The 20,380-nt window shown below is 30.7% G+C and overlaps 1 protein-coding gene across 1 annotated transcript in view; it reads right to left on the bottom strand.

The window, feature by feature from the left end:
- Positions 1–5,176: 5,176 nt before the first annotated feature.
- The window catches only part of Smp_133100 (putative leucine-rich repeat-containing protein), a gene marked incomplete at both ends in the record, with an annotated part of 29,891 nt that continues 14,687 nt past the window's right edge, over positions 5,177–20,380 (bottom strand). The window contains 11 exons of the mRNA XM_018793458.1: positions 5,177–5,549; positions 7,584–7,796; positions 8,726–8,819; positions 9,981–10,051; positions 10,517–10,647; positions 12,249–12,469; positions 13,134–13,293; positions 14,359–14,445; positions 15,710–15,863; positions 17,417–17,674; positions 19,096–19,359. Coding sequence (XP_018647969.1) covers positions 5,177–5,549; positions 7,584–7,796; positions 8,726–8,819; positions 9,981–10,051; positions 10,517–10,647; positions 12,249–12,469; positions 13,134–13,293; positions 14,359–14,445; positions 15,710–15,863; positions 17,417–17,674; positions 19,096–19,359 — 2,026 coding nt within the window. The remainder of the gene's footprint in view (positions 5,550–7,583; positions 7,797–8,725; positions 8,820–9,980; positions 10,052–10,516; positions 10,648–12,248; positions 12,470–13,133; positions 13,294–14,358; positions 14,446–15,709; positions 15,864–17,416; positions 17,675–19,095; positions 19,360–20,380) is intronic.

Genomic DNA, 20,380 nt, shown 5'->3' with positions numbered 1-20,380 from the left:
CTTTAAGAATATCCAACTGCTACAGTCGAATCTTTTTAGTCTATGTTAGTAGAATGAATGATTACAAGTAAAGTTTCCGTATATTCAACGTATACCATAGAGAATGAAATAACGTCGTTCATACTTAATTTTTATTGTTGATTGAACTGAAACGACCAAATTACAATTTGGCAATTAATCTAGACGACCTAATGCTTTATGAACTAAGTTTGGATGTTATAAGGAATTCGTAAGACATATGTGCAACACTCGTTGTGGGACGTTATTCTTGAGGTACTCGAGTATATTGATACTCAGTATATTGATGCGATGAGACCCAATGAAATAGAGATGTTTCCATCAGTGATAAAACTTTGAAAGAATCCAAGAGACTGTAATGAGATAAACAATATCACAAAGAGCTAAATATTTATTTACCAAAATTAATTCCTTTGTACATAAATAGAACTAACAAATTTATTATTGTATTTATTTATTTTATAGCTGTGTCTATTTTAAACAGAACATTACAGTATCAATCAAAAACCAAACTAGTTCTAGAAACTTCAGTTACATATAAAAATCATACTTTTATTACCAAAGAACAAACAATAGACTGGGAAGAATATAAATTTTTACTTATCCCAGCTATATTTGCATTTCTTACATTGATTGGTATACAAATTATTTTATGCAGTTTTTGGTTACCAAATTCAATTGTAAATAAATTTATAGTTTACTTTAAAAAGTGTAAATATAAAAGAACATCAAGAAGTCAATCGAATGAAACATGTGACAAGCATGGAACAAAAAAATTGTACGTAAACAATGATATTTCTTCAATGTCTATAATAGATTCATCAAAAGAATGCATCAGCATAACAAGCCCATATCAATGTAAATGTTTAATTGAACCGATTGTATTGCATACAAATTCTTGCACCAAGTGTACGCTGGAACAAATTCATCAAACATAGTATTATTACCATTCGAAAAAGGTGATTTGAACGATTTTGCATTCTGCAGTACGGTAATGTATATACACAGATGAAATAAAAACTGGTGGCAATCAGTGACTTGAGAATGCTTTGTATAAAAATGCATGGTCATGCTGTCGACTATTCATAGCTCTTATAATCAACTTCAACAGTTCAATGGAAATGTTAACTCCTGTAGAGTATCAGGATCAAAATCAATAATTGCCTTTATCCAATTCGTAGATCATTTGCAATAATGGATCCGTCAGCTCAGTTATTATCAGTTTGTTAATCCAAGTTATAAAAACGGAAGTCACAATAGTTTGGCGAAATATTTACTTTTATTTTAGATATTGGTAATGAATTTACAACTTAATTTCCAACTTTTATTTTAAAAGTATTCATTGAAAAAAGAAAAGGGACTCAGCGACAATTCTATTTTTTTTTCAAAAATTTATTTTTGAAACCCCTCTAAATATTATTTTGAGTGTCTAAATACTACACTAAGTACGTTTTTGGATTTAAGCTAACATAATTATATTACAGATGGCTTCAGTCTTAGCAATTTATTTAAAATCATCCGACAGACTAGTTTCCAATAATAAGATATTTCCTCATTTAAATGATGTATAACGTTCATAGGAAATTCTTGGCTAGAGAGCCAGATAGACATTCCGCTGTGTATTGGAAATAATTCATCACTTAAAAGATTTACTGTTGATTACTTCCATCCGCCTAATGTATAATGCTTGGTATAAAGTGCTCAAACTTTAGTTATTATTGTCCTTTATGAGCTTTCACAAGTAAAATCAATAAAAATAAATAATTTTTGATGAAGTTTATTTATGAATACAAAACGAAAGCAGTATTTTTTCTACTACTCATTGAGTTTTATCCCAACTACTTTTTTGTTTTACATTATGTTACTGGCTATAAATCAGTAGTATATGTTAAAAGAAAGAAATTTCAGAACTAATAATGTTTCCATGTAGAAAGTATATTTTTTGTCGTCTATAATATGTTTTTTATAGCATTTTGAAAATCAAATGATAACGAAACTTCAAAACTGTACATTAAAAGCAAAGCTTTCATAAAATGTTCTGTTCAACAGTAAACACATAGAAAGTTTATGTTTAATGACGTGACAGTTACTTTCGAAAATTCTATTAATGTAAATTTTATCTTGACTCATCAAATTTACAGTTAAACATCATACAACATGGCTGAAATGAAAAATTCACATTCAATTATTTCTGTTTGAATTATATTAATACAGCTTTAAAACAAACTGTCATCGGACATATGATGGATACATGCCTCTGATAGGATTTATTAATATTGAACCAATGCCTCATACATATTTAAGATAAACTGCATTGGAAATCTGTTGACTGAAATTATTTCTATATTTATGTAAAATCTCACATGTCTCAAGGTGTAAATTATTTTGTTCAGTGTTGTACCTACTTGTCATAATCACTGGACCTTAGAATCTCTCACAACTCTTCTCAGAATAGTTTGTTTTGATATTTGCTTTCAATATAATTTGACAAAGTAAATGAATATTTCACGTATTGATTACTGTGTGAAATGAAATGAAGACAAATTAACATCCCACTGTGTTTATAACTTAGCAAGGAAACTTATAAGATCCATCAAAGATGGTTGTAGTTCAACATATAAGTTTACAACATTCTAGAAAACACTTCTGCCACAATATAGCATAAACAACACATACAGAATTAGTGTTGTTAACTTTAAATCTAGAAACAGGTCAAGTGGCTATTTTTTATTATCGGTATGAGGATTTGTGGAGACCATAATATTTTCACAGTTGAATTCACGAGTCAACCTAAGCTAGACCACCATTGAAAACCTGGAGGCATTGGACGGCCGTTGAGTCCTAGTATGCGATTCCTCAACAATGCACATCTATGACCAAGCACTTAGAACATTCAGTCACACGCGCGAACACTTACCTCTAATTAGTGCTGGTTGATTTACTCACACTCCTAATGAGATGTATGTTCTCTCACACATGCCTTGACACGTCAAACAACACACTGCTTTAGAAAATTATCTTTCGAGCAAATTTCATTGAAGGTGAATTAACTATAAGAATAACATTTGAACAATAGTTACCTTGAAGTCCTGACCAATGTATAACTTAGTGTTCAAATGCTTCTAAAGCTATTATTGTTATCCCGAAGAGAATAATGAATGCTAACTGTTGGGATCGATTTATGAAGTAATATTGAAGTGAACGTGAACACAAGTGGGGACAGTCGAATGTATTTGAACACAAAATTACAGAACGTCTCAGTAAAGTCAGACTTCATTGTTCCTGCATTTCCATACCAATAGTATTCTGTTCCCATTCTTTCCTTCTCGAACGTCTGTTGCCAAACATTCTATTCCTGACTATCGTTATATACTACTTATGTCGATATAAGTAGCCCACACACAATACAACACTATATAAATATATATAGTATAAGTGTTAGGTAACTAAACTATGTATATTGATATTCCTCTTATTATTAGCTTTATTTTGACCTAAGATCTATAACTATACGACTTACTGTCCTTAAGTTATGCCCCGGTTATTATTTGCAGCCTCCCATAATCACAGCCACATTTTGGCCTGATCTTGTACAAATGTTATTTTCTATTTCTGGTGTGATGTGGTCTGTTTGGCTTGTGTATAAACCGAGTATGTTTGAAATATATAATTCATATTGCCGAGGATGAGATTTGTGTTCTGGACTTAACAGGCAGGAAAAAGAGCCAATCTGGATTCCAGGCTATCTGTTCAGATGTATGCGTCATTTGTGGGTCATATAAGGCCTCGTATCTAAATTTGGCAGTCGTATTCGCGGTAATCGTATAATCTAAAGATATAAAACTAGTAAAACTACTTGAAACTTAGAATGAAATATCATTAAAACATAGGGCTAACTTTTCAGTCCATTAGACCAGTTAATTTCGTTTAGTGGTAAGAAATTGAAATTAATTAATTAGTGGTTTCTACTCAAATTGTTAATGAAGTGAATAGTTAGGTTGATCATAAAACAAAATACATTCTCTTTTTTAAAGTTTAAATGTTAAAAGCAGACAGATTAGATGTATACACTTTGCCCTGCCTAATATTCTTGAGTTCAAAAATTATTTAGCATTTTCTATTCCACGAATTCCTCTACACTCATTGAACCATATTATTTTTAATGTCTTATACTATTACTGATACTGTTACTACTGTTAATACTCTGCGATTAATTTTAATAATTTTGTCTGCCTGTGCTAATATAATGGAGCAAATTATACTGATAAAGATATGTGCCAAATGTTACATTGTTTGTAACTGACTGACTGAATGCATTAAGTGGTTAGGTTGGTCTTAAAACAAAGAAAATACATTATCTTCTTTTCTTATTTAAATGGTAGGAACAAATACTATGTATATTTATGTATAAATATTAATATGGGAAACTTTTTGATGGTTCAAGTCATGAACTGACACATCAGCTATAGAGCTAGTGACGTCAGAAAGTTGACAGCTACTTCGTACTTGCTTTAGATTTTTGAAATGCTCGCAGCAGTGGCCTCGTCAGAAATATAGTATCGAATTAACGCCATGCGCTATGAATAACTGAGTAGGTACTCGTCAGCTTTCATCTCTAACTTCAGGCAATTTCTCATATAAAGTGTTCTGTAACTAATCTTATTCGTGAGACATAGTTTCACTGCTAACTTCATTGACTTTAAAGTATTATGCTACCAGCTTACCTTAGTTAAACAACTACCAAAAAACCGAGGAGCACTTGAGAGCTGTTTCGTTGTAAAAAGGGATTTCTCAGCAGTGCGGATCGACAACACCATGAGAAACTAAATACAGGCCTTTGAATCTCACAGTGAACCTTAAGCCCTCAAAAAACACTGAGTTAGTATTCAATGGTTTTCATTCTCAACTTTCCCAGTTTAAATTTACTAATCATAGATTTTAAACTAGAACTTCTGAGAAATCTATCACAAACATATACAATAATGATTGGAGACTGATTTTATATTATAGAGGAGTTTCAAACTAGAAATAAAGCTTTTTCCGGTGCTCTCTGATTTTTGAAGGATCTCCAGCTATCTAAATAAAGCTCTATCTACATAAACATATTCAAAACATTTACGTAAGACAAGGTAATTGCTTGGACTGACCTTCAATTATTCTAATTCGAAGAATTCTTGTACAATTCAAGATGTTGGATGATTTCTTTGGTAGGAAATATATGTTGAAAACCATTTTTCGTATCATTCATTAATACTTTATTATTCATTTCATTAAAAAATAACTTCAGTAACTCAGTTTGTTTTCTCTTCAATATGGTTATCTCTTTAATTAGGCCAATATAGTGATACATTAGTGAGCATTGATTTTCTTTTGAAAAAATATTGAGTAGGATATTTTGATTATTAAATTGAACAGGCTGATTTTCCAAGTGAAGATTATCGTTCGAATTTAAATGACATGTCACATGACCATTTGAAATCGGCTTATTAAGACACAGCAATTCATTATTCGTAACTGCATCGTTGATACGTCTTTATGGAAAAGGAATACAACTTATTAATAGGAAAGAGTTAACCAGTATCAAATATTCATAAATTGAAATACTTTATAAAATGATGAAATAATATTTTACGATCTAAAGATTTGGTTGGTTGGGCAATTATCCGGAATTCAGAACATTATGAAACGACCAGTAAGATCAGTGAATGAAAACGAATAACTAAAGTGGACAATATATAACTTTTAATACAGAAACAATAATCCACACTCAACTTTGAATCAGTATTATGCAACCAGATATAAAAGCAATGTCAACAACAGATGGACTGAATAAGACTCTGCAACACCAGATTGTTAATTAATACAATGTACCTCTGTTATATATATTCGCTCCAACACTGCCAACAACCTAATGCTGAACCTAAGGCTGAACGAATGGAAATTTTATAGGAATAAACAAAGTTCAGTTGTACCAAAAGACCGAATTCGTCAACAACTTATACAAATTATTTGTAAATAAGTAATCTACTGCTTTTGAAAAACTAAATTTTCCGTGTAGTAGTTGCGTCTTATTTTTTCGTAGTATTTTACACAAAGTTCACATGTATCCTTATAATCTTATTTTATTATACAAAGTTAGTTGGTCAATTATCAACAATATATGACCTAGCGTCAATGTGCATCGGACATACTGCATCAATACAAAGAAAAATGAACAAGAATCTTAGTAGAAAAAAGGTTGGAATAACTGTAGCGACAATGATATTACGAAAGATAATTCATTATATAGATAGTAATTGCATACAACTAACCCAATAAAATAGATACGCGTAGTCTTTTGTGACAAATGTTTCATTCTTTCTCACTAGACTTCAAGCAAAGTTCCACAAAAAATTAGATCAAAGTATGAAGTCTATGAGGTTTTGTGAGAAAAAGACCTTTCCAAAGCTGCTATATTAAAACAATAAATTTAAATAATATCTTATTGGGAATAGGTCATTCAGTCAGTCACTCAAACAGCTACAACGTTGGATCAGACAAATATATGCATCGGTTGAAGTGGTAGACAAAACTGGCATAACAACGTTACAATATAGTACTAGTTACCGTCAAACCAGTGAAAATCCGACGGGACATAGAGCCGACATCGAGCAATCTTTCACAGTATTATATCGTGTTAATAGCAGTCTACCTAATTCTGTCAGACAGGGAATCCTGCAGACGGCTGAGGCAATTGCTATTCGGATCAAAAAGCCAGAGCTCTGCATCCAAAAGAAATATGTACAGCCGCTCCTTTTACCCTGGCCAACTTCAGGGTCAACTTGTTAATAATCAATTTTGTAATATGGTGACATTAATTTGATTAATGTTCATTTCTATATCTTAAACTTAGTTTATCTACACATCTTATCAGTCATTATTCTTATTATTATTATCTTTATTATTATTATTATTATTATCACACCTGCTAACCTTTTAGAGAAATTTATTTATCATCCACCCCCTATCTACTATATCTGACCTAATTTATATAATTCTACATATTACGTAATTTCCGATTTGTAATCCCATTTTTCTATCTCTCACCCCCATGTCAACTATATATATTCTGATCATTTATTTTACGATTTTATTTCACTTATAAACTGATTCAAGTTAACACTTCATATTATAGTCATCCCAACATTAACGATTCGATCTTATTTTATATGACAAACAATCCTTGATTCACATATTACAGTTTCTTAAATTGATGTACTCTGCCTTAAACTTGGCCGATCTTCTTTTATGGATTATTAATTTATAATTGTAGAACCTGATGACAAATTATTGAAAAGAATATTCTTCGTTCATATAATTGTTTTAATATGATGGGAATTTCTCAGCGATTAAAATCCGATTTGTCAAATTCCTAGCTCGACTAGAAACTACGGGAAAATGTTTCAAAGAAATATTATTTGATATTTGTTGTCAATAGGTCTTTGTTTTCCTCAAAACACAGTGGAATTATATTCACATGGTATATAGCTATCATCAAATTTCAGTGATGAATGTGAGGAGCTTACTTAAATGCTAAGTTCAAACAGTTTGCGCATTTTTGATATTCTTTATGGTATTGTTCACATGATATTCTCAAACGAATACACTGGGAACATTGACAAATACTTCCACTAAAAACAGTAGTTTGAAATTCATGATTTTGAAATATTGTCATTGTTGACTCACTATCTTGATTAGAAGTGGTTATTGTGTTTGGAAACTCTTCTTTGATAGTTTCCCTGAGAATAAATGAAAAACAGTCAATATACAAGAAGTTCATAGCATTTTACAACCCAAGAATGTCATCCAATTACTTCAACTGCTATTACATATACTAATTAATCAAATATTATAGCTCGTAAACAGGGTAACAATAGAGTGAACAAGATCTCTAATAATTTATTAGGATTAAATAAAACGGAAGTCACTGGTAAAAATTTAGAAATTCAAATCGCTGAATTCTACTAAGCCCTTAGTGTAAAACCTAAATACCCTAGCTATGTTAAATAACCAGGTCACTGGTGTACATTAGATAAAGAGTTCAATCAAGAATAAAAACTATGTTTAATACAACTTGGTTTTCTATGACACTTTTATTTGATTCATCTACAAAACGCTAATTTCTTTGTGAACATGACATACCTTGTTTGAATCCTTGAACGAATTAAATCATTTTAACTTTTGAAAATTCTGAGGTCTTCATAAAATACAACTGTCTAGAACTGTATCATAAATTTCGGTTTTTGGTTCCAGTGATATAATATAAAGGTATAATTGTCTTGTAAACAATATTGCAAGCCTAATAGTTCTTCTCCTTACATGACACAAACAGACTGACGGTTGTTAGGGAGAATAAAAAGGTTTAGTTCCTTACACAGATAATTATTCTATTATATATCGTATCCTAAGATAAAACCTCGATTATTTATACTACATTTCTGTTTAATGTCAGGTTGCTTTTTCTCGCAACTTCAAGCCTATTTGTTAGGAGTGATTACATTCGTGTTGGTTTCTCTTTAAAATATCAGTGATTTTATTTTACTCGATCCCTCATTAGGTCTAATATTTCAAGGTACTTTTATGAAATGTTATCAGTTGACATTTTTACGTCAGGGAGGTGTCATGTAATTTGCTTACCACGTCAGGATTAAAAAAAATTAGAACTTACATAAAATTCAAACCTAATGTACAAGGATTACATCGGATATCTAACATACAGTTACGCGGTAAAAATTTAGTTCCTTTGAAGAGAGACTCAATTTCTAAAATGCAAAATAAGAAAAAGATTAACGGTGTCATTTTTCAGCAAAAATGAAACTCATAATTTACATCGAACTACGTTTATTCAGTTGTGCAAAAATATTTTCACTGTGGAGGAATTATAAAGCCCAGACTAATTTACGAGTTCCCGAGGTTCACGTAAGAAATCATGACCAATGGAGTTTACCTATGTTGGGAGTAACATAATCATCACTTATGTCATTGAGTAGTCACCTAAAAACATCAGTATTTCCCTCAAGTTAGAAATGCGGACCACTAAACTTCAACTCAGTAACAAAAAGGTAAGATGCTGAATGACTTTGAGGTCATAAATTTCATCCTTGTTGAGATTGTGTGCATGGACTTTTGATAAATTTCATGCAGTGACAAGATAACTCCTTATTGGTCTCTGATCTTCAATGACCTCATAACTAACGTTAATGGTTGAGACATCTGAATATTTTTAGTATGTTTCCAGATAAAATTTCAATGTAATTGTTCAAATAGAAGACAAAATATAGGTTTTTAGTGATGTTTAAATGAAAAGTCCACAGTGCAACAAAAGTAATCATTATTAATTTTTAATTGTCTCACTGTATCTTGAGGTTCATTTGATCCTGAATTAGTAACTGAGTAGTATTATTCTCTCTCTTAATCAGTCAATATTATGCAATATAGAACTTGTAATATATCTGTATCAATTCAAGTTGCTACACCACATTAACTCAGAGAAATGAGATTATCAAGAGAAATCGTATAGTAGTAGAAGTAGTAACAGTAATAATAGAAAGGATTAGACGTAAATAATGCGAAGCGAGTGATCTGAAAATTTTACTCACTGAGTTAGGACAAAACAACTAAGACAGCTTAAACTAAACTCAAACAGCTGTTCATTAACTGATGTAACAATTTCATCGTTAGAATAAGAAGTTGCAGATCTGAGAATGAATAGTTAGGTGAAATTTTGCTTAACATATGCAAGGTGTTTTATCCTATTCCTACTCTATGAGCTTTTCTAATATCGATTATTATATTTTTCTGTTATTACAAAAGAAGCAGTATTATTTACTTGAATAGATTCTCAAGGCTTAGTGTCTAAATAATGTTTTTTTGTAAAATATTCTTACAAAATATTCTTGTAAAACAAAAGTCTGTTTGCTTACCATTTATCAAATTATGACTAATTATAAGCTTTTGCAGCAATGGAAACGGCAATATAGGTAAATCAGTTATCCTAAAAAGAAAAGAAAGACAGAATTCATCTGTATTTATATCTCATATTCCTTTGAATAATTTTATCGAAGTTAAGATTATCTTCAACGTCTTCAAATTCAACTGATCAAATCGTACCCAGCAATCTCAGTGATTTCTCCGTTCATTTAGTGGATGAAAACGGTATATTAGTGAATAATTTCCATTAAAAGTTTTATTTCAAGCTCTGTCTTTTATTAGATTTATGTTTCCTATCAAGCATGTCGAGTTGTGGTATACTGAATACGTCCAAAGGAGACACTGAGATTACAAATAAATTTATTTAATTTATTAATTTTTCATCAAATGAAGGACATTTTAGACATTATAAGAAATATTGACAACATCAAATTAGTCATAAATACGAATAAAACAAATGAAGTATATAGTTAATTAAATTCTGATATATTTCGTTGAAAAAATGAAAATGAATCTTAAAATCAATTACCTGTTATGGCTTACATTCAAATAAATAAGATTTGGTAACCAACTATCACCTAACCAATTTATTGATGTTAAATTGTTATGATCTAAGATCAGTTCTTGTAATATAACTCCATAAAATCCTGTTTGAAATGGCTGGTAAATAAAGGAATAAGTTAGGTGATTAGCAACCCATAGACTTAAGTTAATTGTATAAAATTACACTCAATACTAAACATATAAACATTAACATTTAAATCAAACAACAATGAGAATACTCAATTATATTTAAGATAACAAATTCATGATATTTAAACTTATTGAGATACAAATCAAACGACGACCGGTAATAAACAAGATGTTAGTTTGAGTCGATAAATAATGCTATCAAATGAAAATCACATTATTAACTCGGCAAAAATTTAAATAAGCCGATTACAGGAAATAGAATACATTGGTAAAACGGATTTGCACTATACATTTTTCGAGCAGCTTTTCTCTTCATACAACACAGAAATAAGACTACTTCTATTTATTTAAATTTATCTAATAAAATTAAACATTTACACTCCTCCATGAATCTATAATGTTCAAAAGTCTTGAATTAGACCAAAATAACTATCTCTAACTTCGTAATCATCAATATTGCTCCAGCTTAAATCGCTTCATGACAAAAATCGTATTCAAACTACATAAACTCTTTAGAACAGCATTTGAATTAAATGGATAAATTTAAGAAATAAAACAAAGGAATAGATAGCCTACACAATTTCTAAAACAGTCATGTAAAATTTAACATAGAATGATCCTAAAAGCACCTAATATAAGTATTTAATAACACTTGAACTTGAATCAGTCATAGAAAATCTACATTGCCATCCTTGAACTCAAACACCTCTATCGTTAATTTGACGTTATAGAAAACATCGGAAATTTGGCTCTTTGACACTAATATTCATGTAAACAAACAAACCTATCATTCTTAAGCCTGTTTCTCAAAGCTCATAGATAATTCTAAATCTTTAGGTTAACAGGTATCAGTGACAAGGTTGGACTTGATTATTTCAAATAAATTAGGCATTGCATAGAAAGTTAATAATAAATATATTTTTTGTTATACCCTGATGAGTAGAAAAATCGTATTTCTAACGTTTTCTTTGTACTATTTAAACTTGTGTTAAGTTGATTCAGTTATTTATTCACTCTGAGGAAGTGGCCTACATTAAGTTACGAAATGTCAGATATAGAATTTTTCTACTCGTTAGGATATAACAAAAAAAATGTCTATCAATAACATTAGTTTAATAATTCCAACAGTAAAAAATTGTGACAAACGACACATGTATTCATTAAGATAATGATTCTCAACTCCGACTTTAATGAAAAGGAAGGAGACTGCTTCCTATCTTCTTTCGTACTTGCTAACTATAAATAGAATTCTGAGGTCTTTTCAGAAGATTTATTCCACCAACGAGACTATATGATGCATAACTCCCACGTTAATATTTATTTATTGAGCCCTTGAGTGCGAAGTAACAAAATATCGTAACAAAATGTAAACGAACCAATGAGGTAACAGCAACCTTCCAAGTGAGAAAAAAGAAAAACTGTCAAACTCGGAAAATTGTGTTAGGTTAAACTCCAAGTTCAAATTTACATAAAATAACTATAAAAGGGTGTTTTACAGGTTATCTTGAGGATTAAACATCTCCAACATTTCTTTTAAAATCTATGAAATGATAAATTTAAGCACATACTTTATTTAATATATTTGATGATAATTGTAACCGAGTGATATTTGTAAGAGGTATTGAGTCTTGATCAATAACAGTTATTTCATTATCGGATAAATCTAACAAATTAAGATTTTCATTAGTCCACTTCGTTGTTGAAGATTTTATTTGTATACATGTGATAAGATTACTTGATGCCATAAGCTGGTAGAGTTTAGGAAATGAAATGACTAACTTTTGTATATCTAACAAAAAAGATTTAAAAAAATGTTGTATTACAAGTCTTAAAAAGTTAAATAGTTCAAATTAAATGATATAACAATACATATTTTTCGAATGGTAAGGCTCGTTTTCCTAATCAAAAAACTGACTTAGTGTATAGATGATTTGAAAAGACAATTTAATCCCCCTTAGCAAAGTGAAAAAAGACTATTAAACAATCTCAATTACTAGTATGACGTGAATTTTTTATTACTTAGAAACTGTCTGATAAACAGCCATGTCAATAATGAGACAATCATTATCAAGAACTTTTGGATGATCATCACACTATGTTGTGAATTAACTGAAGTTGTAATTATGAGAAAATTCAGAAGTCTACAGATAGTGTGCTCACCACGACACCTAGAGGTCTAAGACTCGATCTCCAGCAGGTTCTCACAGCTGAAAAGTTCTACACTAAATTGAAACGACTATCCACCTCATCCTAGTTTCCAATGTCACCCCCCCAGTGATCTTAGTCTATTATGATTACTACCCATAAACTAACCGGTTCCTTATTTGTTTTCAGTATAGTATGATATCAAATTTTAATATCATTATTTATTTATTGTTTAGTATTATTCCGATATAACTTATTTTCGATTGTTTAATAATCATAATATTTTTCAACACTATTTGAAAACTTACCCAAAGTTGTAATATAATTCGATGAAATATCTAACATTAAAAGGTTAGGAAAACATCCCATTATATCTGAAAGTTTTGTCATTTTGTTATAAGCCAAATTCAATATAGTTAACTTGGATAAATTCATTTCACCTAGATTCACACCATTAAGATGGTTTCTCTACAATACATCACAAACAAAAAATTTGGCTAGAAACCAATTGCTTATTTTTACATCGAAATTGTAATACAACACTAAAAACAGAACTTTCGACAAGATTTTATTTGCTGACTTCCTACAGATTAAAGTGATATTTATTAGAGACTCAAGAAAAATGCCTTCATCTGGGTTTACTAACTACATTTCCAAACGAGTTATGGTACTCAGAAATGAAATCATATATTTCAGCTCGACACAATAAGTTGTGCTGTACCTGTCTTAGATAAAACTTTCAGTCTCATTTTAGTTTACTGATATTAGATACTATAATAATTGCAATTTGCAGGATGATTCGGAAGAAACTGGTAAAATAAATAATGAAACTGATAACTCAATGCTGTTTAGTTTAATATCAATCATTATTCAGATATTTGTTGCTTTACAAATTGCTTACAGTTGTTCAGACAGATGTCTTTCATTTTCTAAATCAATTGAATAAGTAAGATGGTGCGATTAGGTTTAGTTTTCTGATTTTCTTTAGATATCTTTGAAAGAAAATTCATCTTTAATGTAGGACTGATTAGGGTTAATAAATAAATTCATAAATGTTCTGACGATTCAGATTCTGTTGATTGTAGCATTTTTAATCTTAGAGAATTAGTAAACTGAATTTAATCAGTAGTGACTTTTACCTGGATAATGTTTGTGTAAAGCATATTCATTGTAAAATGAAGCCGAAAAATCCAGTGTATTACAACATGGCTTATTGACATAAAAATTTGGTATCAATTAAACCTATCTCTATAGATTTTTCTGGTAGCGTCAATGTTTGATTTTTGACTGATTAAAACTAATTCGCAGTAAGTCATCCAAGCCCAACAGGATGGAAGTCATTACAACAGATTCATGATCCTCGTTAAAATCCCTAATAACAGTTACCAATATATGAAATAAAGCACTCTTTTATTGTTGAATTACGTATTCACGTCAATTAAAAGTGGAATCATATAGAAAAGTTAACAAACATTTAAAATGGATGAGTGAAATTTTTCAGGTATTTGCATATATCCATAAAGGTTTACTTACGCTTGCATCTAAAAATTCCAGATTATTCAGTTGAGTTATTCCTTTAAGATCATTTGATTTTAGATCACATTCATTTATTGTGAGGAACTTTAAAAAAGTGAAGTATGTTGAAATACTACTGAAATTTGTTATCCCAAATTTAACATTGAAACAGTTGAGATAGACTGCCTGAAATCAAAACAGTTATTATCAATACAAATTATTCAATGATAGCAATGTGAAATTATCGAGCTGATAACATTGTTACTTAAAATGACAAACAGTAATGAAATAAAACTATCAAATAACATGCATTCCATTATGGTATAAATGAAAAAATGACAGCCTAATAATGGTTTAATTTTTAGATTAATTAACGTTTTCCCTAAAGGGAGTTTTTAAAAACGTAAATTTTTTCAATAGTTGCCTTTATCTCTCAAATTATTCGTAAGCGTTATTATTTTGTTCACTGCACTTGTAAGATGTCCAACCCAAACTACTTAGACCCAGATCCTAGCTTAGTATTTGAACTTCGTTTGCCGTAAACAATTCATAAAGTTTAACATTTTTTCAGGTAATATCTAGACCATAGACTATACCAAAAAGAATCACCAGTTTAAACCAATCAAACTTATATATATATGTATAAATTAAGTGACTATCTTTTTATTTCTTTACACGTCTAAGAAATAACGCGACCATCAAAGTCACAACATTACTCACGAAATCTACACTTAATTATCAAGAAACTAAACTGGTAATCCATTTTTTGTTTTATTTTTTTGATATTAGTTTTATTTTGGTTAATATTTAGTTTTTATTATATTCCTCTTCCATTACCCAATTCTTAAACCACCCTTTCTTTCACACATTTCCACTCACTTGTCTCTCTTAAATTATATGAACTCTCCAAATTCTATTCAATTATTACGTAACCCACCCCATTTGTTTTTAATGCCATGACTCCTTCATTACCTCTAAAATTATCACACATTTGATCTTATCTGTCTTTGAACTCCACTCAACTATTACGCCACCCACCCTTTATGCTTCCTTCATTCTAATACCTAATAACCTCTGACCTTTCCTTGAATGCTAAAATTCTAATACATATTTGGTTGTAAGCAGCTGATGAGAAACCACGAAATATAATGAATTCATATTAATCTGCATCAATATTTGTTCTGTCTTTATTTAAACTGACACAGTTCTCATCCATTTTTTGTTAATTAGAATATCAGACATATATATATATATATACATATATATATATAAATATATATATATATATATATACAAAGATTTGTTCGTCACTAATGGACAATCATTGTTATACTTAGTATACGAAATAAATACTATGTGAAAAATATACCTGACAGCTTAATTCCCGCATGAAAACAGATGGTTCTGTTTCAACATTAGTATTATGTGAATTTAAATTAATAATTTGTTTGTGAATATATTCGATCAGATTAGTTGTTTGTGTTGATTTTTCACTTTGTTTAATCTGTGAAGAATTGTTCAACCTTTGTAAACGAGAAAAGAATAGAATTAATCTATGAATAAACGGTTTGAATGACTAAGCTTGATATTTATTAAACATTGTGTAACAAATTTAGCATTTAGTAGCATTACATAGCTTTATGATCTCATTGTTTACTAACTCATATAATGTTTTTTAACTTAATATATTTTGAAAATTTCTTTTTTTAATTTTCATTAATTCATCTAATTAATTAACATTTATGGATCAGAAGGGGGTTTGTGGAGATTTTAGTAATTTTGTATACTTGAAATCATAAGTCAATTAAAGCTAGACCACCATGAAATACCTGGAAGCACTGGACAACCGTTTCGTACTACTGTGGGACTCCTCAGCAGTGCGCACCCACGGTCCCGCTTTGCGAGATTCGAACCCAGGACCTATCATTCTCGCGAGGGAGAGCTTAATCTCTAGACCACTTATCCGGTATCCCACGGTGTTAATGTCTAAATTCAACCAATCCGCGAAATTGAGCAACGCATCCACCATTGTCTTCAGTGAGTTGCTATCTCACAACAGGTTTTCCATGGTGGACTAGCTTCAATTAACTCATGATTTCAATTATCATTTATGTATTTTGAGGTCTAACAATATTTATAATTGTCAGCTAACGATCACTTTCAGTTAAATATAGTTTATGCGAATTTCTAACATTGCAGCATAATTTTTTACCTTCAGTGGAATTTCCATAATCTGCGTTTACTTGATTTGTTAATTTGTTAATATTATCTTCTTTAAGCTGAATACTTTTATTTTGAAGCAGTTTATGTTGTTTTATACCTAATCATTGGCATTTACTTGAGTTCTGTATTAAATATTGTTATATAGAATAACAATAAAGGTTTTGCACTTGACTCATATAGTTCAAACCACTTAACGTGACTTAAAACATTTACATAACCCAATAACCTTCTGCATTATTTCTAAATATTTACCAATAAACATTGTGAAGTGTTGAAATGAACTTAAGCATATGTTTGTAATTTATTTTATTTTAATTATACATCCATTCGTCACTATTTCAGTTCAATATATTTTACAATACCAGAATTAATCAGAGTCTCTTAAAACTCGGATAAATTTATCAGACAATATAAATGACTTTAACAACACTTATCATAATATATCTATATATCATTTTCTTACAGTATACAGAGCTTAAATTTTTTCCCTACGATCTATAGGTAGAATGCTAGCTGTAACATTTAAAAGCCTGCGATTCGATTCCTTATTAGATTGATATAGAGTATTTACGTACTATGGTGAAATAAGTGTATAATAATCTATGATTTTTAATAGTGTTCTCACTGCTACCACTTCGTAATGAATACCACCTACAAATCGAACTACTTCTTATCGAACTTCTTAACAAATGTAAGTTGTAAATTGCTTATCAATAGTGTTAAAAACAAATCTCTGATATTACTGACATTGTGAAAAATGCTGCGTCGCAATTTGGAAAATTGTTTTTCTGGAACCGTATACTTTAACAGTCTATTACTAAGTTTTAAAATGTTTTCATCTCTAACTTTATACCTCGAAAAGTTACTGTCGCAATTTTCTGATCCAGATAAGATCTCCGGAATTGAACTGACATCATTATCTGGATTTTCATGCGACTTTCGAGCAGCACAAGATGTCATAGATGTTAATTCATTGGTTGAATCATTGACATCAAACAACGCTGTTGTTGTTGCAGCCAGAGGATCAAGAGAAGAAACTGCTTTCTCACCAGTTTGCTCAGTTAGAACATTGTGATTGCCCGTAACACTAGATACTTCCACAACTGACCTGCTTAAATAGTATTTAAAATAATTACAGTGCTACTCTAATCTGTAGAAATCAATATGCGAGAACTCGGATGACTATATATTATGATGCAAAATATAGTTACTTTTAGTCATAAAATCCTGATATTTTTCACAAGCAAACTCATTCCAACGATATTATATCACAATATGTCTCGTTAACAAAATTAATTGGTGTATAAATGTCACATATTTAAAACTGGTTTCCAAACACGTAGAGCACGGCTGAAAAATTTCATCATAGAAAAACACATATCTAATAATTTCGTCTCTGAACTAGATATTAGTTAAGAATACGTAAAACAATCTGAAACATGATAGATATCTAAATTGATACGATGAATTATCCTCACACTTTGATGAGAGAATGTACTTTCCGAAAAAAATTGATTTACCAAACACGATTTATCACAGATTCGAACAAAATTATTCGCTCCAATACGCTTGTCAAATACAACTTGGTCGTACATATGAACTAAGAGCTACCAATGAATTACAGATTACAAGGAAATTAAGACGATGTCCAAATTTTATTAACATAGCAGAATATCCAACATTACATTAAAAAAACTAGTTTAGAGAACCAAGGTGAATCAGTGGTGATTACTTCAACCAGAAACAACTAACAAAACACCACCTAGTCTTACTGTAGTGAACTAGAACACAAGTGGGGACAATTTAATGTTTGTGACCACAAAATAATGAATCTCTTAGTAAAATCTGAGAATCATACAGTAAATACCTAATTTGCAAAATATCAACAAAATATCAGCAAAATATCACAAACTTGACTGTTTCTTTTGGAAATTTCAATCAGTCGTCTCAGACGTCACTGTTCTTTGATTTCCACACCAATCACTTTCTATCCCCGTTCTTTCCTTCTCGATCTTCTCGACCTTCTGCTGCCAGACATTCTATTCCTGACTATCGTTATATACTATTTATGTCGATGTAAGTAGCACATACCACATTACCAGTTAGTAAATTATATCTACCGAACAGCGTGGTAATTAAGAGAAAATAACAACATTTAAGCGCAGTGATCAAAAATCTAGTGATAAGTCAATGTCTAAGGTTGATTTCATCATCTTTAAAAAGAATGTTATCGCAGTCATCCTCGATGACCATACCATATTTCAATCCTGATTTGAAGAACAACACTGACTACTACTTTCAATTAGTTTTCAATGACATATATTGAAACTACATTACTACGAAAATATAAAACCTAGGTGGACACATCAGAGACCACTCAGGAAATGTCAAACTGAAAAATAAACATACTAAATGATATACCGAAAAAAAGCTCCCAAAACTACAACTGTATTTTTCAACATTGTTTTCATAACTTCAAAGAAACATAGTCATCAATCTATTCGCACATCAAAATCGACCTGTAGTTCATACCTATCAACTTCATCACAAACATTTTGAAATGTAGATGGGCCAATCGCCGCAACCGGACACTGACTAGTCATAGACTGCGTGCCCAACTCTTTTAAATCGCTTAACGCCAGAGACGATGAGTGACATGATGCATCATTACCATAGGCTAGCTGGAGTGTCAAAGAACTTGAGGTACCAGGACGAGAAGCCTTATCATCTTCAGTCGGTTTAGTTGGGACAGTGAATTTAGCAGCATCAACAGAAACTTCAACAACCGATGGCTTACTGGAATGCAAACAAGATGGGTATAGACAAGTAGTTGAATGGTACTAGTGCAAAAGCTTATAAACTGATATGTATCATAGGAAGATATAGACAGATTATTGAACATACAAAGGAGTGTTGTACTCGTACAACAATCACAAAGTGAATTCACGAAAATCACAAATCAATTGTAAAATGAAATGCTGACAGCGGATTGAGACAAAGATTAAGCATTATGTCCTCGCGATATTAAAGGAAAATCACTAATGTGCAATTAAAATCCAGTGTTCATAGTATCTTAAACATTTCTTGTTACATAGGATTTCATGTTCATTGCATTTTGTGTGGAGTGTAATAATTTTATTAATTCGTTTAGTGGTTTTCATTCACGTGAAAGAAGAATCACAGAATCGTTTTAGCAATCAACATTGTTGATTATAATTGATTTTCCACTATATTCTTTTTTTAACTACCTTATATCCGTCATTCCTTTCTTGATTTGCGCTGATGGCTTTAAAATGTTGGTTTTCATTCTATCTCTAATGATATGACTATTCACTTTATGAGGATTTGCATTTTTCCCTCTGTCAATATAAAGAACTGTAAGTTATCAGTTTCCATTCACATATGTGCATCCAGAACGCAGTACCTCGCGATTGTCGTGTATCTATATGCATTTCAATATAGTCGGGTGCGAGCTAGAAGTTAGATCCAAGATCCCTGCTTAGTTCTATCTGAAATAGACTACTGGCTATCTGGACTTAGAAGTCTAGTGAATGGCGCATTCAGCATTTGAAGCAAAAGGTTCTGAGTTCAAGTTGCATTGTGAACATCAACACTTGGGTCCAAGTATATCCAGCTAACGAGTCCTAAATAGGACGAAACGCGTATCATGGGTTCCATTACTTATACCATTCATTTCAATACAGACATTGAGTTTAAGGATTTTTCATCACTTTGATTTATCGATTTATTTGTCGTTATCAACCCTACTTCTCTACTAATCTGCTTCACGTTTTTAATTTTTGTCCCTCTTCCCTAT

The sequence above is a fragment of the Schistosoma mansoni genome, chromosome 1, assembly GCF_000237925.1.
Source record: "Schistosoma mansoni strain Puerto Rico chromosome 1, complete genome".
NCBI lineage: Eukaryota > Metazoa > Platyhelminthes > Trematoda > Strigeidida > Schistosomatidae > Schistosoma > Schistosoma mansoni.
Note: the sequence above shows the minus strand (reverse complement) of the source record. Positions and strands in the feature narration are given on the sequence as shown.